The following is a 19,983-nucleotide window of genomic DNA, read 5'->3' on the forward strand; positions in this document are numbered from 1 at the left end:
GAAGAGCTGAGGGACAGCGCCCAGGCCCAGAGTTCAAGCCCCACGACTGACCAAAAAAAAAGAATTTATGAGGAACCTGGGTGTGTAAAATAAGGTATCTATCTATCTATCTATCTATCTATCTATTTCCTCTCTCTGACTCACACATGCACATGTGCATGTGTGTCAATAAAGCTGAAAGAGAAGAATGGAAAAGCCCATTTTAGGAGATAAATAAAGCCAGGGCACCGGTGGCTCAAACTTGTAATCTTAGCTACTCAGGACAATGAGATCTGAAGACTGTGGTAGAAAAGTTCCTGTGAGACTCTTATCTCTAATTAACCACTTAAGAACTGGGAGTGGGGGGCTGGGAAAGTGGCTCCATGGTAGAGCACTTGCCTTGCATGCATGAGCACCACCTAAGCAGAGAGAGAGAGAGAAAAAAAAAGAACTGGGAGTGGGGCTGTTGTGGCTCAAAGTGGTAGAGTGCTAGCCTTGAACACAAAGAGCTCAGGGACAGTACCCACCGACCCCTTAGTTCAAGCCCCACAAATGGCACAAAGAAAGAAAAAGGAAAGAAAAAAAGAAAGGAAGGAAGGGAGGGAGGAAGGGAGGAAGGGAGAGAGGGAGGAAGGGGTAGAAGTGCCAGTACTTGGTTCACACACACACCAGCCTGAATTCTGGTGCTCATTCGTAACTAAAAAGGAGCCGCGTGGACCTGTGTTGCTTCTGCATTAGTCTCCTCTGACTGCCATCACAATGTCACACCTTGTGTGCCTTAAACAGCAGACCTTTCCTTCTTGCAGGTGACAGTCCTTCAGTTCTCTTGGTTTGTAGACGGTTGCCTTCCGGCTGTGTCCTCACACTAGCTGGCAGAGGGAGCGGAAAAGGAGGGGTGCCCCACTTCCTCTTAAGGCCACAGTCCTATCAGACTAGGGCCCTGCTCCTAGAATCTCATTTATCAAACTGCCTGCTAATGACCCCTTTCTCCAGATACTAATTTGGGGGGGAAAGGAGAAATATTTCAGCTCCTTCTACACTAAGGCTTGACATGAAACTTGGCAGAACTCTGTCGGTGGGTGATTGGCCCCTTCCTCTTTCCATAAACCCAGTTCTGTGAGCTGACATAAATTTGTCATCAGGTTATGGAGAGCTAAGTCATCTGTGCAGTCCTGGACCACTGCCATCTCTCCAGCAGACTGGAAAGGAAGAAAGCAAAAGTACGCATTTTACTCAAATATAAGATAAACAGACTGGCCTAGCTACAAATTACTGAAAAGTATAGCAGACTCCTTGGCAAAGAGCATGTTCTTTGCAAAAGACCATCTCAGCCCCACAGTTGGCTCACATTGAGGCTGCAGATCAGGCCTGAATAGGCAATGGCCTTGTAGACTCTCCAGATAATTGGGTAGAAACTGAAGTCATAATGTCACCGGAACCCCATACACCACTCACAACAGAGCAGGACTCAGCAGCTCTGCCGCATGTTAGATCCAGAGTTAGACAGGATGTGCCACTAGCAGCATCTTCTGAATTTTGGTGCCAAGACAACAGAACACTGCCAGAAACAAATGGATCCTGAATTGGCCACTCCACTTCAAGGTACAGAATCTCTTTCATTTAAAATAAGGAGAGTAATCATCGATAGCATCCTCTCAACCTGGCCTCTTCTCAGAAGGAATTCAGGCCTTCCAAGACCCCAACAGGACCTAACACTGCTCTTACATGATGACTGCAAGGCCACAGGCAGACAGAACTCAGAGGGTTACTGGCAACAGTCCCAAACTGAAGTACTAGACACTAACAGATGGGGACCTGCAAAAGAGAAGACAGATCACACCAGCATCCTGTAGGCTGAGAGGCATGTCTCCTAGCCTCCTGCTCAGAGTCTAGCCAGCAGGGGTGAGAAGGATGGGTAAGAGCTGCTAGGTCGTAGGAAGGCTTGAGGACCCTCCCAAGCAGACATGCGCCTCTAGGGGACAGATCCCCGAACATACTGGTGCTGAGCTATGGAAGTGAGAAAGGGGCATGGACGAGGAAGGCTGGATGTGTCCTGCTCTGCCCTCCTCCATCCTGGGTACCACACTCAAAGTACCATGATGCAGCGTGGCACAGCCTGCAGACAAGAACCAAAGGCTTCCACAGTGCTCCTGGGTAGTGAAAAAGATTCAAGAAATAACACTGCACCCATAGGCAAGATGCAAGACATCTGGGCCTCTGAGAGAAATGAGCACGTTAAACAAGTTGGAATGTGGAGAGACAATCTGCACTTCATCTTCGTACCTAGTTATGAGCTGAATCAGACCCCTACACTATCCCTACATTGAAGGTCTGACATCCAGTATCTTCCCCAATAGGACTGTATGTGGAGACAGGACCTTTCAAAGGGTAGTTAAGAGAGAATGCAGCCCTCTGGTGGGCCAGTCCAGTGTGCCCTACATAGCCTGGGAGGTCAGGAACACATTGCTGCCTTGAAAAGTGGTCTGCCCAGGCTGGCCTCAAACCACGACCTTCCCCTTCTCAGGATGACGGGTCTGAGCCAGCTCCTGCTTTCTTCTTGTTGAGCTGGCAGGGTAGATATAATCGGTATGTTTTATCAATCAGAATTTATATCTAGCCAGGTGTTGATAGCTCACGCCTGTCATCCTAGCTACTCAGGAGGCTGAGATCTGAAGATCATGGTTCAAAACCAGCTCAGGCAGGAAAGTCTGTGAGACTCTTTTCTCCAATTAACCATCAGAAAACTGGAAGTGGCACTGTGGCTCAAAGTGGTAGAACGCTAGCCTTGAGCAAAAAGAGCTCAGAGACAGTACCCAGGCCCTGAGCTCAAGACCCATGACCAACAACAACAAAAAGTTACATCTGGACTCTAGAAAGGTGAGAGCATTTCATATTTCTCCTGTACTGCAGCACTGATTCTAAAACACACAATAAGGAGATGCTCCGTGAAAGGGCTGCTTTATAACTAAGCCTTAAAACTGAAAGTTGAGCTGGGATACTCAAGACCCACAGGGCTTGCTACTCATGAAACTCGCATTCTAGGCAGTTTGGGCAACAGCAGGGGGTTGTGGAATAAAATATGTCAAAAAGAAGTAGTTCACTTAAGATCACTATGACTTTTTTTTCTGGTCCAAGACTGGCATTCAAACTCTTTACCTGCTGCTTCTGCTCACTGGCAAGCAGTCTACAGATTGCACCACATCTCCAACCCCAAGTATGACATTTTGTTGTTGTTGTTGGTTGTGGGGCCTGAGGGCTGTCCCTGAGCCTCTTTGTGCTCAGGGCTAGCATTCTACCACTTGAGACACAGCACTACTTCTGTTTTTTTTAGCAGAGGGGGGGAGGGGAGCAGTGTTAATTGGAGATAAGAGTCTCACGGGAACTTTTCTGCCCAGGCCGGCTTTGAACTGTCACCCGCAGATCTCAGCCTCCTGAGTAGCTCGGATTATAGGCGTGAGCCACCAGCAACCAACAATTAAGACACTCTTTTAAGGAAGGAGCATGGCTCGAGGATAGCCTTAGCACGCAAGACTCCTGATCAATAGTTAGGCATGGTAGTTTGAGCCCGTAATCCTAGCTACAGCACGAAGCAGAAAACAGGAGGATCATAGTCCAGGGGTACACCTGAGCAGCAAGCGAGATCCCAGCTCAAAAATAACCCATTCAGGGCTGGGAAGGTGGCTCAATGGTAGAGTGCTTGCCTTGCATGCCTGAGGCCCTGGGTTCCATTCCTCAGCACCACATAAGCAGGAAAAAAAAGCCGGAAGTGGGCTGTGGCTCAAGTGGTAGAGCGCTAGCCTTGAGCTGAAGAGCTGAGGGACAGCGTCCAGGCCCAGAGTTCAGGCCCCACAACTGACCCCCCAAAAAAGCATTCATTAGAAGTCTGTTCTAAAGCCAGGCATCGTGGTACGCTCCTATAAAGAAAAAAAAAAAAGAAAAGAGAGCAATGTACTTTTTGCCTAACTTATGTTACTTTTACCCCTTTGTACATCACCTTTATAATAATAAAAATAATTGGCAAATAAGTGGTATACACTTAAAATTATGTTCCAATTGCTTTGAAATACAAATGAAATACAAATGAAATGGCTAGAGAGAACTAGTTAACATAGACATTGTCGAAAATTGTCATTTCTATGGGAAAACACTACAAATGCACTCTCTTAATTTTCAACGGTATAATACATTGTTACTAACTATAAACATTCTTGAGTTTATTACTCTCCAACTGAAATTTTGTATTTCTTTGGGTAACTCTACTTCCACCAATACCCACCTAGTGATCACCATTCTATGTGTTTCAAGTTCAACATTCTATACTCACTTTGGTTTTTTATGCCTGGCTTTTTCTCATTTAACATCTTTATGTTCAAGCATTTCTTCCAACTGACATGACTGCCTCCTTTTTTGAAGGCTGAATAACATGCTATTATGTATATTTATAGATTAGAATTTATCTTAAAATAAGGGAAAAATGAGACAGCTTAAAGCCTCAAACAATTAAGCAAAAGTTATTCTATTCATGTTGATAAACCTAAAACTATGAAAGGTAAATTAGTCTCTAATGTAGACAATTTCTAGATATGATGCAAATTCTTTTTAGCAAATTCTGTCATTTAGCAAATGACGCAATTTGGGCTGGGAAGGTGGCTCAGTGGTAGAGCGCTTGCCTTGCATGCATGAGCCCCTGGGTTCCATTCCTCAGCACCACATAAGCAAAAAGAAAAAAAGCCGAAAGTGGCGCTGTGGCTCAAGTGGTAGAGCGCTAGCCTTGAGCAGAAGAGCTGAGGGACAGCGCCCAGGCCCAGAGTTCAGGCCCCACGACTGGACCCAAAAAACAAAACAAAAGCAAATAACAGCAATTAGGGTCTGTTTAAAGTTGAAATCCAGTTTTCTATTTGTAAAAAGGGTTAAACTAAATCTGCTCTTTTGCTCTTCTGAATCATGGTTTATACATTAAATCTGCAGCCATTTACCTAAAAAAGAAAGAAAAGAACACCTTCATCCAACCCCTGATCTGCAGCACTGTTAACATCTACATTGTAAAGGTTCTTACTTTCAGCTCTAACTTACTGCAGTTCTGTGCATATACACTAATAACCCAAGGTACCTCGGTGCCAGTAGCTCAGTGTGTAATTCTAGCTACTTAGGAGGCCGAGATCTGAAAATCAAGTTTCAAAGCCAGCCTGGGCAGGAAAATCCGTGAGACTCTTATCTCCAATTAACTAGCAGAAAACTGTAAGTAGAGCTGTGGCTCAAAGTGGCTAGAGTACTAGCCCTGAATTAAAGAGCTCAGGGTTGCCAGGCACCTGGTGGCTCACGCCTGTAATCCTAGCTACTCAGGAAGCTGAGATCTCAGGATCAAGGTTCAAAGCTAGCCCGGGCAGGAAAGTCTGTGAAACTCTTATCTCCAATAAACCACCAGAAAACTGGAAGTGGCGCTGTAGTCAAGTGGCAGAGCGCTAGCCTTGAGCTTAAGAGCTCAGGGACAGTGCCAGGCTCCGAGTTCAAGCCCAACACCAACTCTCTGGATATATAATATATATATATATTATACATATAGTATATATTATATGTATACTATATATATCTTATATATATAGTATATATATATTATATATATAGTGTATATATCAGAATATAGTATATATATATATATATATTTATATCTCCAAGGTATCTGACTATCACTGAAGTCTTAAGAAAACTGTTCACATGAGCTCCTTCAGGCAGGGCTCACCACAAGCTGCAAGTCCTAGGAGTGATTACTAACACAGACTGACTGCCCCCTCTAGCGCCACCCGAACCCCACAGTTCATGACTGATCTCAGGGCTAAGGTGTCACTTTCACCCGTGTGTGTGTGTGTGTGTGTGTGTGTGTGTGTGTGTGTGTGTGGCCTTCAAAATCTTGCTCTACTTGCCGCTGGAGCACTGGGATTACAGGCATGCACCATCACACTTGTCTTCAGAGGGATTCTATGACAGATAGGGCAGGCATTCCTTGCTGAAAACTTCACTGGAGGGGAGCTCAGGGACTCCCCTTCCCTCCCCCACTCCATCTGTGATCTGCCACTCCTCCCTCACTTCCTACCCCTCTCTCCCTCGCTGCCTCACACCTGTCCCTTTCCTGTGCCTTGGACCCAAGCCGGCATCGCAGATGGTCTCCCCACCAGCTCACTCCCTGCACCCAGGCCTCTGCTCAAATGTCAGGGTATCAGAGAGCCATCTCTGTCTAAAATAGCACCTCACCTCCTTCTCACCACCTCACAGCCAGCTTTATTTTCTTCTTAGCATTCAGCAACCAACAGGATGCTGTTGCTGATGGCCCACCAGAAACAGCTTCTAGCCCAGGAGGACCAAGACTCCCTGCTAATGCCATATCCAAGCACCTGGGCGCTCAGTGAGTCCCAGCTCTACTTCTAGGAACCTTTTTTTTTTTTTTTAATTTTTTTTATTTTTCTGTTGTCGGTCGTGGGTCTTGAACTCTGGGCCTGGGCGCTGTCCCTCAGCTCTTCAGCTCAAGGCTAGCGCTCTACCACTTGATCCACAGTGCCACTTCAGGCTTTTCTGCTTATGTGGTGCTGAGGAATCGAGCCCAGGGCCTCATGCATGCAAGGCAAGCGCTCTACCACTGAGCCACCTTCTCAGCCCTTCTATGAACCTTTGATGGAGCTGCTGTCACCAAGTCCCTCACACTGAGTGTCTGGCACACACTTCTTGTGGCTCGAAGTCTGAAGTCAAGGTGCCAACAGAGCTGGTTCCTTCGGAGCACTGTAAGGAAGACTGCTTCCCTCCCCTCGCCCTGCCCCCCATGCTCCTCCCTAGCTTCCGGAGGTTCTGCAGTATCTCTGCCAAGCTCCTTGGTGGGCAGACACATCATCCTCACCCCTGCCTTGGCCTGCACCTTCTCTCTCTGCGCATGTCTGACACTTCCCCTTTTCGTAAGGACACGGGTCATGCTGGCTTACAGCCTTAGACTAATGACTTCACTTTAGCCCAATCACCTCTACAAAGACCCCATTTGCAAATGAGATGACTTTCTACATAACTAGGGGTTAGGACTTCCTGGAGCGTGCAATTCAACCCGTGACCGCTGAAGTTACAGGACAGTGGGTAAATGAATCGACCTTGTTCAGGCAATGATGTCAGGCCTTGACAATGGAGACGCCCCACCCTTTCCCCTTACACTTGCTGCACACATACACCTTACACACACCGCCCCAGAAGACCCAGAGAAGCCCTGCTGAAGAGCCTGGCTTGAGGCCAGGCCACAGGGAGTCTGAAACCTTCCCACCACGGCTGTCTGTGACCAGGCACAAGTTGCTAAACATGAGCCTGAGCTGCACATCCGTGGCGGGAACTGCATGACGCTGCACAGAAGTCGGGGGAACCTGCAGCTCTCTGACATCAGCCGCCACAGGCACGGCTGGAGTAGAGCCTCGCTGTGTCACTCAGGGCCGCAAACCCTTCAGGGTGGCTGATCTAAGTCATGGCCCAAAGGTGGCGGCAGGAGTCGGGGAGGGCAGCCTCACGGAGCGGAGCACGGTGGGAGCCCCTGAGCAGCAATCCTAATAAGTTGTTGTCTTTCAGAACTTTGACATCATCAGTGAGCAATTCTCTCAAGAAGGGAAGATGTTTGGAACTAGACTTTGACCCTTCCTGAGGGTGGAAGGGAATCAATGAAAGACTCTACATCATTTCTTTCTACAAATGGATGGTGGCTGGGTGTCAATGGCCAGCAGGGGTGGTAGAACCTGTGTGACCTCTATACTCCTGAGGGCTGGAAGTGCTGTGCCAAGTGTAGTGACAGACCAAGCCATCGTGTACTTCTAGGCCTTGCTCACACAGAGTGGGCTCATTCTGGGTATATGTTTCCCACATCATTAGGATTCAAAACCAAAATTAGGCCATGTCCATATGGTACTCAGGGCTCATGTGCTTCAAGATGACAGCTGGAGCCAGGCACAGTGACTCACATGTGTAATCCTAGCTACTCAGGAAGGTGAGATCTGAGGATCCCACGTTGAAGCCAGCCAGGCAGGAAAGTCCGCCAGACTCTTTATCTCCAATTAACCACAAAAAAGTGGAAGTGGAGCTACAGTTTGAATGGTAGAGTGCTAGCCTTGAGCCCAAAAGCTTAAAGACAGTGCCCAGAGTTCAAACTACAGGACCAGCAAACACACACACACACACACTTGGAGATACTGTCCATCTAGTACCCTTGATAGTCCTGGGCATGGGAAGTTGCAGGAAGAGGCAGTTGGCATGGGGTGGCTGGGCCCATGGCATCAGGTCAGCATGCTGCTTTGGTTTCTTTATTTAAAACATGGGACAAGGGGCTGGGAAAGTGGTAGAGTGCTTGCCTAGCATGCATGAAGCCCTGGATTGGGATTCCTCAGTACCACATACAGGGAAACAAGCCAGAAGTGGTGCTGTGGCTCAAGTGATAGAGTACTAGCTTTGCACAAAAGAAGCTCAGGGACAACTCCAAGTTCAAGCCCCAGGTCTGGCAAAAACAAACTAATGAAAAAGAAACAAAAAACCACAGAATAATGATGGCATCTTTTTCCTGGGTTGAGTCAGTTAATACAAAATGACATACTTTATCTGGGGTACTACAATACTGGCTATACCAGGGGCTGAATGGATGGACCTAACCCTTTTTTATATTATTAGTTATTTTATTTGTAAGCTGAGATTCACCCCAAGCATCCCTGAGCAGCACACTTAGCTGGCTCTGTCATCTCTGAGACTTCTTATCCTGTCCCCATACATTTTCATCACACTGATCTTGACACCAAAAATCTTACTGACTTACTTACACTTTTGATTTTTTTCCTCTCTCTCTTTCCTAGGCACTGTTATTGAACTTCTTTTGCTCAAGGCTAGCACTCTAACACTTGAACCACAGCGCCATTTCGGGCCTTTTCTGTTTATGTGGTGCTGAGGAATCAAACCCAGGGCTTTGAATAGCAATCCTTAGAGCTCAGCCTCCTGAGTAGCTAGGATTACAGGTGTGAGCCATCGGCACCTGGCTTGTTTTACTTTTTGTAAAGGTGAGTTATATCTCTATTATTTTTCTAATACTTATAAACTAAACACAAGGAGAAATTGTACTACTGCTTGATAAGTCCTCTTCTATTAGGGTATAACATCCATTCAAGAGAGCTCTAACTCATGAAATAATAAGGAAGAAACAGAACAAACACACTGCCAGTCAGCCATGATGGTTTACACCTGTAATTCCAGCTATTGGGAGGCTGAAGCAGGGGGACTGTGAGTTCAAGGCCAACTCGGGCAGGACCCTTCACAAAAGAGAAAAGAAACACTGTGGAAAAGATAAATTACACAAAACAACAAACAAAAACCCCACATTGTCTGTTAGTTTAGGCCTAAAATTGATCCATCCTTTTTCTAACAAAGTGTTTTTAATTCTAGCTCACAGAATTAGTAATATATAAAGTGATTTTGTCTGAATGATAGAAATTTTCCTTTACAGAGGCTCTGAGCTCTACTACTTTAACTTACTGAGTTTTGTGAATTTAAATCCTGTCTTTGAAAAAGGTCCAGAATTGTTAAATTCTTACTTTTTTATTAACATTAATTATATATCAGCGTTACATGGTGTTATTCACATACATGCATATAATCTATTTGCCTTCTACATTCTGACTTTTATTCTTATAAGAACTCACTGTTTCCCGCTCAAATTAAGGAGAACTTTGATATAAATGTAATAAAGTAACTGTCCCTTGTATTAGTGTTAAGAAGTGTATTACAAACTGGGCACTAGTAGCTCATTCTGTCATCCTAGCTACTCAGGAGGCTGAGATCTGAGGATCACGCTTCAAAGCCAGCCTGGGCAGGAAAGTCCATGAGACTCTTATCTCCAATAAACCACCAAAAAAACCGAAGTGGCACTGTGGCTCAAGTGGTAGAGCACTTGCCTTGAGCTGAAGAGCTTAGGAACAGTGCCCAAGCCCAGAGTTCAAGACACATGACTGACCGCCCCCCCCAAAAAAAAGAAGTGTATCATAGCAAGAAATAATCTGTAGATTAAATAAAAGCAGAGACATCTACCAGGAATACAGTGGTTATATGAATGTAATTTTCACTACCACCCAATAATTCAGGTATTCACTCTGGGAGGAAAATTCTCCATTCCCATCCAATTTGTAAACTGTCTATTTTGATTTATCTCTTATAAGACTACCATCCTTGGACAAAAGAGATGATGTTTCCCTCTGGATCCAACAGCAGATTCATTTACTGTCTAGTAATATTAATGATTCTCCCTGGGGTCAACTTCAGGCAACTTTACCACTGGTTTTGCAAGATTTGGGTTTGACAAGTTGAGGTTCTTTTCATACTCTACAGCCCATTAAGTCATTAAGTGTGCACTGGATGTTTGGAAGGAATATACAAAACAAGGCAAGCAAGGTTATATTAAGCCGCTGACGGAACTTAAGTCCCTGGGACTGAGTGCCTAACTACTTTCCCCACCATTTATACTGTTTCTAAAAACTAGGCAGCAAATACTTTAAATTTTTAATGCCTGATTAAATTGTTGAGCTATTTCATGCCTGCTCTTTAATCAGTGAGAAATGGGTAGGATTTTACTCAAAGGAAGCCATTAAGAAGAATAATCAGAGGGGGTTATACTATAGTGAACATTTAATGAGAAGTTGAAAGAGGAAAGGCTAAAGTCAAACATTTTCTATGACTGAAGAATGAGAAGAGTGTGAAGTCTAAGCAAGATCCGAGAATTATGCTGCTTTATATGTTTTTTTGGGGGGTCCAGTCGTGGGGCCTGAACTCTGGGGGTGCTGTCCCTCAGCTCTTCAGCTCAAGGCTAGCGCTCTACCACTTTAGCAACAGCGTCACTTCTGGCTTTTTTTCTTTTTGCTTATGTGGTGCTGAGGAATCGAACCCAGGGCCTCAGGCATGCAAGGCAAGCACTCTACCACTAAGCCACCTTTCCAGCCCAGTTATGCTGCTTTAAACCTTTTCATGGAGGCTGGCAGAATAGCAGATTCCACAGAGGTAAAGGAGTTTCTTATTCACAGCCACAGGGGGAACCAGCATACCAGCATCAGTAGTAGTTTTCCAAGTCCCTATTTTTGCAGACAGGTGACATGTGCATGCTTAATGGCCTGAGATTTTTTTTGCTCAAGGCTAGTGTTCTACCACTTGGGTCACAGCTCCACTTCTGGCCTACTGGTGGTTAACTGGAGATACGAAAGAGCCTCACAGACTTTCCTGCAGTGGCTGGCTTCTAACTAGGATCTTCAGATCTCAGTCTTTTGAGTAGCTAGGATTACAAGCAAGAGCCACCAGTGCCTCGCAAGCACCAGGCCCTAAGTTAAAGTTCTAGTGCAATTAAAACTTAGAACTGATGGCTCACACCTGTAATCTGACCTATTCAGAAGGCTGAGATACGAGGATCGCGGTTTGAAGTCAGCCAGGCAGAAAAGACTGTGAGACTCTTATCTTCCATTAACCACCAAAAAGCCAGAAGTGGAACTGCAGCTCAAGTGTAGAGTGCTAGCCTTGAGCAAAAGAGCTCATGAACAGTGCCCAGGCCCTGAATTCAAGCCCCAGGACTGCACAAAATAAAAAAACAAAAACATCCAAAATAGTGTGACTGGAAGTGAGGCATAGTGCAGTGATAGAGCACATCCCTTATAGGTATGAAGCTGAGCTTAATCCCCAGAGCAAAACAGAAACAAAACAAATCCCTATCCCCCGCCCCCAAAAACCCCTCCAATATGGTACTAACATGGTATAGACAGATCAATGGAAATGAAACAAGAGTCCAAAGACAGAGCCATACCTCTATGACCAGCTGATTACCAACATGGATTCCAGGACCACTCAACAGGAAAAGAACAGTCTGTGCCAGAACAACTGGGTCTCCACGGGCAAAGGAGAGGCGCTGACCTCCCTTTCCCACACATGGACAAAAATTAACTCACAATGGATCAAAGACCTACATTTAGTGTGAAAACTAAACCTTTCTGATCTTACGTTTGGCAGCCATTGTTTATATAGAACACCAACAACTGTGGCTGTTCTTAAAATGAAAATTACAAAAATAATAGGTAGTTGGGCTTCAAAATAAAAAATTTTGTGCAAAGGACACTATCAAAAAGCTAAACAAGCCGGGGGCTGGTGGCTTGTCCCTATAATCTTAGATGCTCAGGAGGCTGAGAGCTAAGGATCACAATTCAAAGCTAGTCCAAGGAAGAAAGTCCATGAGCCTCTTATAAGCCAGAAGTAGAGCTCTGGCTCAAGCGGAAAAGCACTAGCCTTGAGCAAAAAAACCTCAAGGACAGTGCCCAGACTCTGAGTTCAAGCCCCAGGACACACACACACACACACACACACACACACACACACACACACACACACACACACACACACACACACACACACACACACACACACACACACACACACACACACACACACACACACACACACACGAAAGAAATCGAGGCATGGTAGCATATATGCTGGTAATACCAATACTCAGAAGGCTATAGATGGATGTAAGTTCTAAGCCAATCTGGGTCACACAAAGTTCAAGGTCAGCCTGGATTATACAAGGAGATACTGGCCCAGAAAACCAACATACAAATAAAAAAGTAAAATGACAGCCTAAAGAAAGGGGAAATATTTGCAAATTGTTTATCTAAAAGTATAAGAGAGGACTGGGAATGTGGGTCAGTGGTTGAGTGCTTGCCTAGCATGCATGAAGACCTAGGTTCAATTCCTCAGTACTACATAAACAGAAAAAGCCAAAAGTCCCTGAACAAAAGAAGTTCAGGGACAGTGTCCAGGCCCTGAGTTCAAGCCCAGGACTGGCAAACAAAAACAAAAATAAAAACAAAAAAAAATGTAAGAAAGAACTTTCATGAAAGGCAACAAAAAGATTCAAAATGAGCAAAGTCCCTGAGTAGAAATTCATTTAAAAGAGATATAAGCCTGGTATGATTATACACTTGTAATCCTAGCTACTTACTAGGCTGAGATCTGGGCAGACAAATCCAAGAGACTCTTATCTCCAATTAACCACCAAAAATCCAGAAATGCAAATGTGGCTGAAGTGGGTAGAGTACCAGCCTTAAGGGAAAAAGCTAAGTTAGAGCTTGAGGTCCTGAATTCAAACCCTAGTACTAGAACTAGCACCAAAACAAAACAACAACAACAATAAAAAAAAAAAAAACAAATGGCCTATAAACACAGAGATATCTCAAATTATTAGTTACTAGGAAACAAATCAAAACCACAGTGAAGTATTACTTCATGCACATCAGGACGGTAATTATCGAAAAACCTGGAAATAAGTCTCAGTGAGGATTGGCAGAAATTGGTGGTAGGCATGTAAGGAGGTTACTGCTGACAAGAAAAGCAGTTTGGTAAGTTTTCACTAAGTTAATCAGAGCTTCTAGATTACCCAGAAATTCCACTTCTAAGTATATATGTGAAAAATCTGAGATATACGGCTGGGGACGCAGCTAGTGGTTCCTGGCATAAATACACAAGATTCAATTCCCAGCACTGGAAAAAAAAAATCAACTGTTCAGACAAAAATGCATACAGGAATACCCATAGCATCATTACTCACAAGAGTGAAAAGGTAGAGACTTAGAAGATTGTCCACTGACAACTGGATAAAGAAAACGTGGTCCACCCAGAATACTGTTCAGCCTTTAAAAGGTAAATTCTCAGACACGCTACATGGATGCGCTCTGAGAACCTTAGGCTAAGTGAAATCAGCCAGTGGTAAAAGGCTGCATACTGCACACTACATTTACATGAAGTATACGTGCAGATGGAGATGACTGGTGGCTTCTGGTGGCTGGAGAGGAAAGAATGGCAGGAAGGACTATTTAATTAGAATAAAGTTTCCTTTTGGGGTAAGGAAAAAGTTCTGAAACTAGTCAGTGATGATCATTACATTCTGTAAATGAAGCCACTCAACTGTACACTTCAGAAGGTATAAGTGGTGAGTTTTATCTCAAGAAAAAGACAAAAATAATGAACACTATGGTCCCCTCTCTGCCCAAAAAATGTACACCGTCTATAGACTCCAGGTAAGCAGGTACAGAACTGGTAAAACAGCTGGGCACCTGTGGCTCACGCCTGTAATCCTAGCTACTCAGGAGGCTGAGATCTGAGGATCACAGTTCAAAGCCAGCCCGGGCAGGAAAGTCCATGAGACTCTTATCTCCAATAAACCACTAGAAAACCGGAAGTGGTGCTGTGGCTCAAGCTGTAGAGTGCTTGCTTTGAGCTGAAGAGCTGAGGGACAGTGCCCAAGCCCAGAGTTCAAGCCCCACACCGACCAAAAAAAAAAAAAAGAGAACTGGTGAAATAACCAGAACTTGAACACGCCTCAGTCCCACTGTGCAGCCTCTCCATTTGCCCTAAATAAGCAGCCTGCCTTCAGCAGGTCCATAAATGCTACCTCCAGCTTCAGACCTCCTTGGCTGGAGTTGCATAAAGGACTCTCAAGCTCTTGTTTCCTCTCTAAAAAGCAGACCTCAGAAGTACACATTTGTGCACAACAGCCAGCTCTTGGCCTCCATATTTGCATGTTGTAAAATGCCTGGGAAGGGACCAGCAGTTTCCTGCCTGAGCTGTTAATAGCGGCCTATCTCCACTGAGCCTGACAGCCACCTGTCAGGGCTGAGAGGTACTTTCTGGCAAGCAGAGTTGGACTGCTTCCAGGAGAGGCACCAGGGTCAGGCTGCTCACTCTTCACTCCCTCTGTTGATGGGTAGAGGAAAGGTAACTGTCTCCTGGCCGAGGTTGTTAGAGTCCCCAGCGTGTCTGACCTGGGGAGGCTCCACCTGCAGAAGAGAGCTGGGCCCCTCCCAATCCCATTTGGCAGTCATGTTCCAAACTCAAGTCCTCCTCACAAGGTCACTGAGATGGGTCCCATCTCTAGCCCAGAAGTTCCTCTATCTACATGCTCCAGTGGGTGGTCGCTTGAGATCGCTAGAGAGTGCTTGTGACACCCTCCTTCTAAGCAGGATGGGAGAATGCCATGGTCCCATCCACCTAGCAAAATGAATGTTCTGAGTCAAGTCTGCACCTGACCTGTTGAGGTCTTCCCAGGCCCCACCCTTTTTTCTCATCCAAACACATACACATGTGTACATATGCTTATGTACATAAAACAAGGAAGATTGACTGACTGGTTAAACTGACTGATTTATACTGAGGCTTGAACTCAGAGCTGTGTGCAATCTCTTAGTTTAGTTTAATTTTATTTTATTTTAACTCCATGCTGATGCTATACTCTTTTTTTTTTTTCTGATCATGGGGCCTGAACTCTGGGCCTGGACACTGTCCCTCAGCTCTTCAGCTCAAGGCTAGCGCTCTACCACTTGAGCCTCAGTCCCACTTCGGGCTTTTTCTGCTTATGTGGTGCTGAGGAATCGAACCCAGGGCCTCAGGCATGCAAGGCAAGCGCTCTACCACTGAGCCACCTTCTCAGACCCTGATGCTATACTCTTGAACCATACTCCACTTCTGGCTTTTTGGTGGTTAATTGGAGATAAGTCTCACTGATTTTTCTCTCTGTGTTGGCTTCATCTGTGATCCTTACCACTCAGCCTCCTAAGTAGCTAAGATTACAGTTCTAAGCCACCAGCATCCAGCCCCAGTCTTGTTTCCTTTTACCTTTTTTTTGGTAATGCCAGTTTAGGGCTTGAACTCAGGTCCTATGCACTAACCCTGAGCTTAAGGCTTGAGCTCTACTGCTTCCAGATTCTTTGGGTAGTATAGTGGAGGTAAGAGTTTCATTGACTTTCCTTTCCTGCGTGGGCTGGCTTCGAACCATGATACTCAGATCCGGCTCCTGAGTAGCTAGGATTAACAGGCATAAGCCACTGGCACCTGGCTGGTTTACTTTTTAGATAGGGTTTTGCCCTTTTGCCTGAGCTGGTCTTGAAGCAGTGAACCTCAGGACTCCATCCTCTGAGTAGCTAGGATCATCAGGGTGCAGCCTGCTTTAGAGATAGGATCTTGTTAACTTTGGTCTAGGGTGGCCTCAAACCATGATTTTCCTGTTTCTCCCTTCTAGTAGCTGGGATTACAGACTGCTATTTCATACTTTATTATTTTTGGAATTATAAGATAGCAGAAAAGGGTAGGAAAAAGGCAGAGGAAAGAAAAAAATGGAGTAACAATCTTGAGCAGTACATAGGGAACAATCTTTGAATAACTGAGCTGACAATTTCAAGTTTTATCTCGTGTAGACAAAACACCACTGAGACAAAGGCTGTGCAACCATATCAACACTATAAATCACCCTATACTCAGAAAATGCTGGAATGAGGTTTGCACACTCCAAGCTAATCACAGGTAACTATGGGTAGCAGGATCACCAGTGGCTTTTTCTTCCTGTATCTTCAAATGGTTGTAATCATTACAAGTCCTTTGCAATTATACAGAGAGGTGTGCCCCCAACCCCCATGCAGTCCACACAGAATCGAGCCACTTACCTTGTTGAGCTTGCCAAGGGAAGATATGAGATCTGCCCATTCACTTGAGGACTCAAAGTTTCTCAAAGCCTTTTCAATCACCGAGGAGTAACTCCGGTATCTGTAATCATTTAAGAGCTCTTGCTCTTCGGGATCCATCTTACATTCTCACAAGAAAGTCTCTATAAGCAAAGGATAAAAAATACTAATGAGGAAGCTATTGGACGATGCAAATCCTTCCTGCCCCAGAGCTAGAAGAGACACCTGTCTACAAATGAGCTCTGCACACTCACTGGACAATCCAGTTCAAATATTTAGCAAGGCTCCTGGCCCAGGCACTATGGTAAATAAAAGATAAAAGAGTTCCGGTCCTCATGGATCCTGAAGGAGACAAATGTATGGATAGAAAGAAGGATGACACCAGTCCTACCTAATTGACAAAGTTCATTCTAGAAGTGAAACATGCAAAGAAGTTGCTAGACAGGGCTTCTGCCACACACAGCATTTTATTTACTTATTTGTATTATTATTTTTTGTCCGTTGTGGGGCTTGAACTCAGGACTGGGTGCTGTTCCTGAGCTCTTTTGCTCAAGGCTAGTGCTCTACTGCTTTGAGCCACAGCTCCATTTCTGGTGTTTGAGTGTTTAACTGGAGTTAAGAGCTTCACGGGGACGGCTATGACCCACAATCCCCAGATCTCAGTCTCCTGAGTGGCTAGGATTACAGCTGTGTTACTAGCTCAGTGGCAGTGTATGTGCACAGCCATTTGTGAGACCCTAGGCTGATCCCCAGTACTGAAAAAACAAACAACAAACAGGCAAACAAAAATCCCAAAGGGAATAAAAAGATGGGGTTGGAGGCTGATGATTCATGCCTGTAATTCTAGCTACTTAGAAGTCTGGCATCTGGAGGAACAAGGTTTGAAGTCAGCTTAGGAAGAAGAGTCCAAAAGATTCCACCTCCAATTAACCAGCAAAGAGCTGTACTGGAGTCACAGATCAAGTGGTAGAGTACCTATCATGTACAAAAAAAGCTGAGCATGAGTGAGAGATCCAGAGTTAAAGCCCCAGTACCAATCAAAACACTAAATTGTAAATTGCGTCAACTCAGCAGGCTTCAGGCTCCTTGCTCAGTCTATCCCTTCTTGAGACTTCTGGTTGTTCTGGACTAGTCCCTGTTCTTGTCACTCAAATACTGTTGGTTTTTCTTCCACAACAATGATTCACTTGCTCTTTACCCCAGTGCACTGTAGTTTGAGCAACCTACTCTTGCAGTTTCCAAATGGCTCTCTCCCTTCCTCTGTTTAATGTATTTTCTTTCACACAGCAGTCCAGGATTCCTCCTAAAATATAAATCAAATACCTATCCTTGCTATGTTCAAAACTCTTCCTACTACGCTTATAATAAATCTAAATTCCCCCATCTCCAGTCTACAAGGCCTCTCTTCCTTCTCTCCTCATTGCCCATGCATGATTCAAGACAGACTCACCCCACCACAAAGCCTTTGCATACACCTCCACAAAATTCATTTTTAGGAAGACCTATGCCCTCTTTATGCCCTCTTCAGAAACAACAGCCCTCACACTTTTTGAAAATAGTAAAGGAACTATGCACTAAGAGGTGGCAGTTTGGTTTTGCCAAGTAAAGGCTGAAAAGCTGGTATATGCAGAAATTCCATAGCTGAACCTTTCACTTCCTCAGGAAGAAATCCAGTGTAACTGCAGCACTGACCTACGCCATGTGTAGTCTGAGCACTGAGGAAAGAAACTTGAATAACACAGGGATCCTACTCTCAGTCAGCAGCCTAATGAAAGGGGGGAATCTCTAATATGTAATTACAACTTAATGTGACACACTTAGGAAGAGAGGGAGTTCTGAGGAATGAGTCCCACTGGGGCAAGAAGAAAGAGGAAGCCCAGTTACCAGCAGAGGAGCCCTCAAAGTCCACAGGTGTGAGTGGCTCATGCTACTAGGAAAAGAGCTGCATCGCTGATAAGGTGTGTGTCCAGAAGGTAGGGCACACAGGTGCTTCTCCCCTTTACTCCTGGCAGGAAGCTGGTCAGCCAGATTAACAGCAGGTAACTGGAACTGAATGTTGTTATAACTGGCCAAAGTAAAAAAACCTATCAGCCAGAAGTTTGGGAACAATTACTTAAAATATGGAGTCCAGTTTTTTCTTCTGCATGAGCTTGGACATGCATCCACTCTGCATGTGTTTGCCTCATAAGTCACATAAGAGTACCATGACATGGATATTACTGTCCCCAAGAGGAGGAGCAGGGGAAATCAGGCCACTCAAAAATCTTCCCTGTCACTCTGGGAGCAGCTGGCAGAAGCAGGATTCCAACTCAGCTCAGTGAGATAGCTCATTACACAAGCACAAACGGGACCAGAGCAGCCTCTGACTAGCTCCTTTGTCAATGATCTTGCACTCTGTCCTGCACACCTTCTTTGTGAGGTCAGGTTGTTCAGTAAGTTCACAGTCACAGTCACAGTCATCCAAACCAAGTGCACTTGACCAGAAATTAATGAGTACCGCCCCCAAATTGAAAATGTCCATAGGAAATCTCTCACGTTACCCATTCTTAATTTCTTAGAAAAAATAAGATCATGTGGAAAACAAAACAAAACAAAACCACCCGCCAGATCCTCAAGAAGTTCATTTGCCTACCAGGAGGAAGGCATTAGATGAAAATGAAGAGTGCAAAATGACGAAGCCTTCCAGAAGCAAGGAGAACATTTACCCGTGGATAATGAGCACACTGCAGCACAGAATCAGTCAGCCTCAACTGACTTCGAATCATTTCCGGGGCCCCATTATTCTAAATTTCGTCTTTCAGAGTCGTGATTAAACTGTACGGAAATGAAGGCACTAGGTTGGGCACACACACCAATATGTGCGGCTCACACACATGCGGGAGGTTGAGATCTGAGGATCACAGTCAAAAAGAAGCCCGGGGAGACAAGTCCATGAATGGATACTCTTATCTCCAATTAATCAGCCAAAAAATAAAGATGGAAGTAGAGGTGTGGCCCAAGTGGTAGAGCACCCACCAGCCTTGGGTGAAAAAGGTAAGGGACAACAGCTAGGCACTGAGTTCAACCCCAACAACAACAACAAAGAATAGTTACTAGAGGTGGGCTTTGGAGTAGGGGTATTTATTCTCCACCACCTCACCAACATCGCGGGGCTGCCGTCCCCAGAAGAGAGCGACATCTGGGGCCACTGTGTCTGGAGCCTCGGTTTGGGCGAGCCGCTGGGGCCAGGCCCGCAACGCGCACTGCGGCGGGGATCTCTTGGGGGGGCAATCCCGGAGAGCCGGGGTCTCCCCGGAACAGGAAGACCCTCCCCCGTTCACAAAGGGGTGCATCCCCCGCCCCTGCCGGGTCAGGATCACCCGCCAACAAAAGGCCGAGCTTCAGCTTCGCGGCCGAGGGCACCGGCGGGTGGCGACCCGCCTGACCTCCACCTGCCCGACCGGACACAGGCCCGGGCGGGCGCGGAGGG

General features: G+C 45.4%; 1 protein-coding gene across 2 annotated transcripts in view; it reads right to left on the bottom strand.

Moving 5' to 3' along the window:
- The window catches only part of Dopey2 (dopey family member 2), a 90,874-nt gene that overhangs the window by 70,486 nt on the left and 405 nt on the right, over positions 1 to 19,983 (bottom strand). For both annotated transcript variants that reach the window (XR_001175491.1, XM_013027541.1), the window contains exon 2: positions 16,497 to 16,657. Coding sequence is in view for 1 of the 2 variants with exons in the window: in XM_013027541.1 (XP_012882995.1) it covers positions 16,497 to 16,634 (138 nt within the window). In the remaining variant the exon portion in view is untranslated. The remainder of the gene's footprint in view (positions 1 to 16,496; positions 16,658 to 19,983) is intronic.

The sequence above is a fragment of the Dipodomys ordii genome, unplaced genomic scaffold (genome assembly GCF_000151885.1).
Source record: "Dipodomys ordii isolate 6190 unplaced genomic scaffold, Dord_2.0 Scaffold104, whole genome shotgun sequence".
Taxonomy (NCBI): Eukaryota; Metazoa; Chordata; class Mammalia; order Rodentia; family Heteromyidae; genus Dipodomys; species Dipodomys ordii.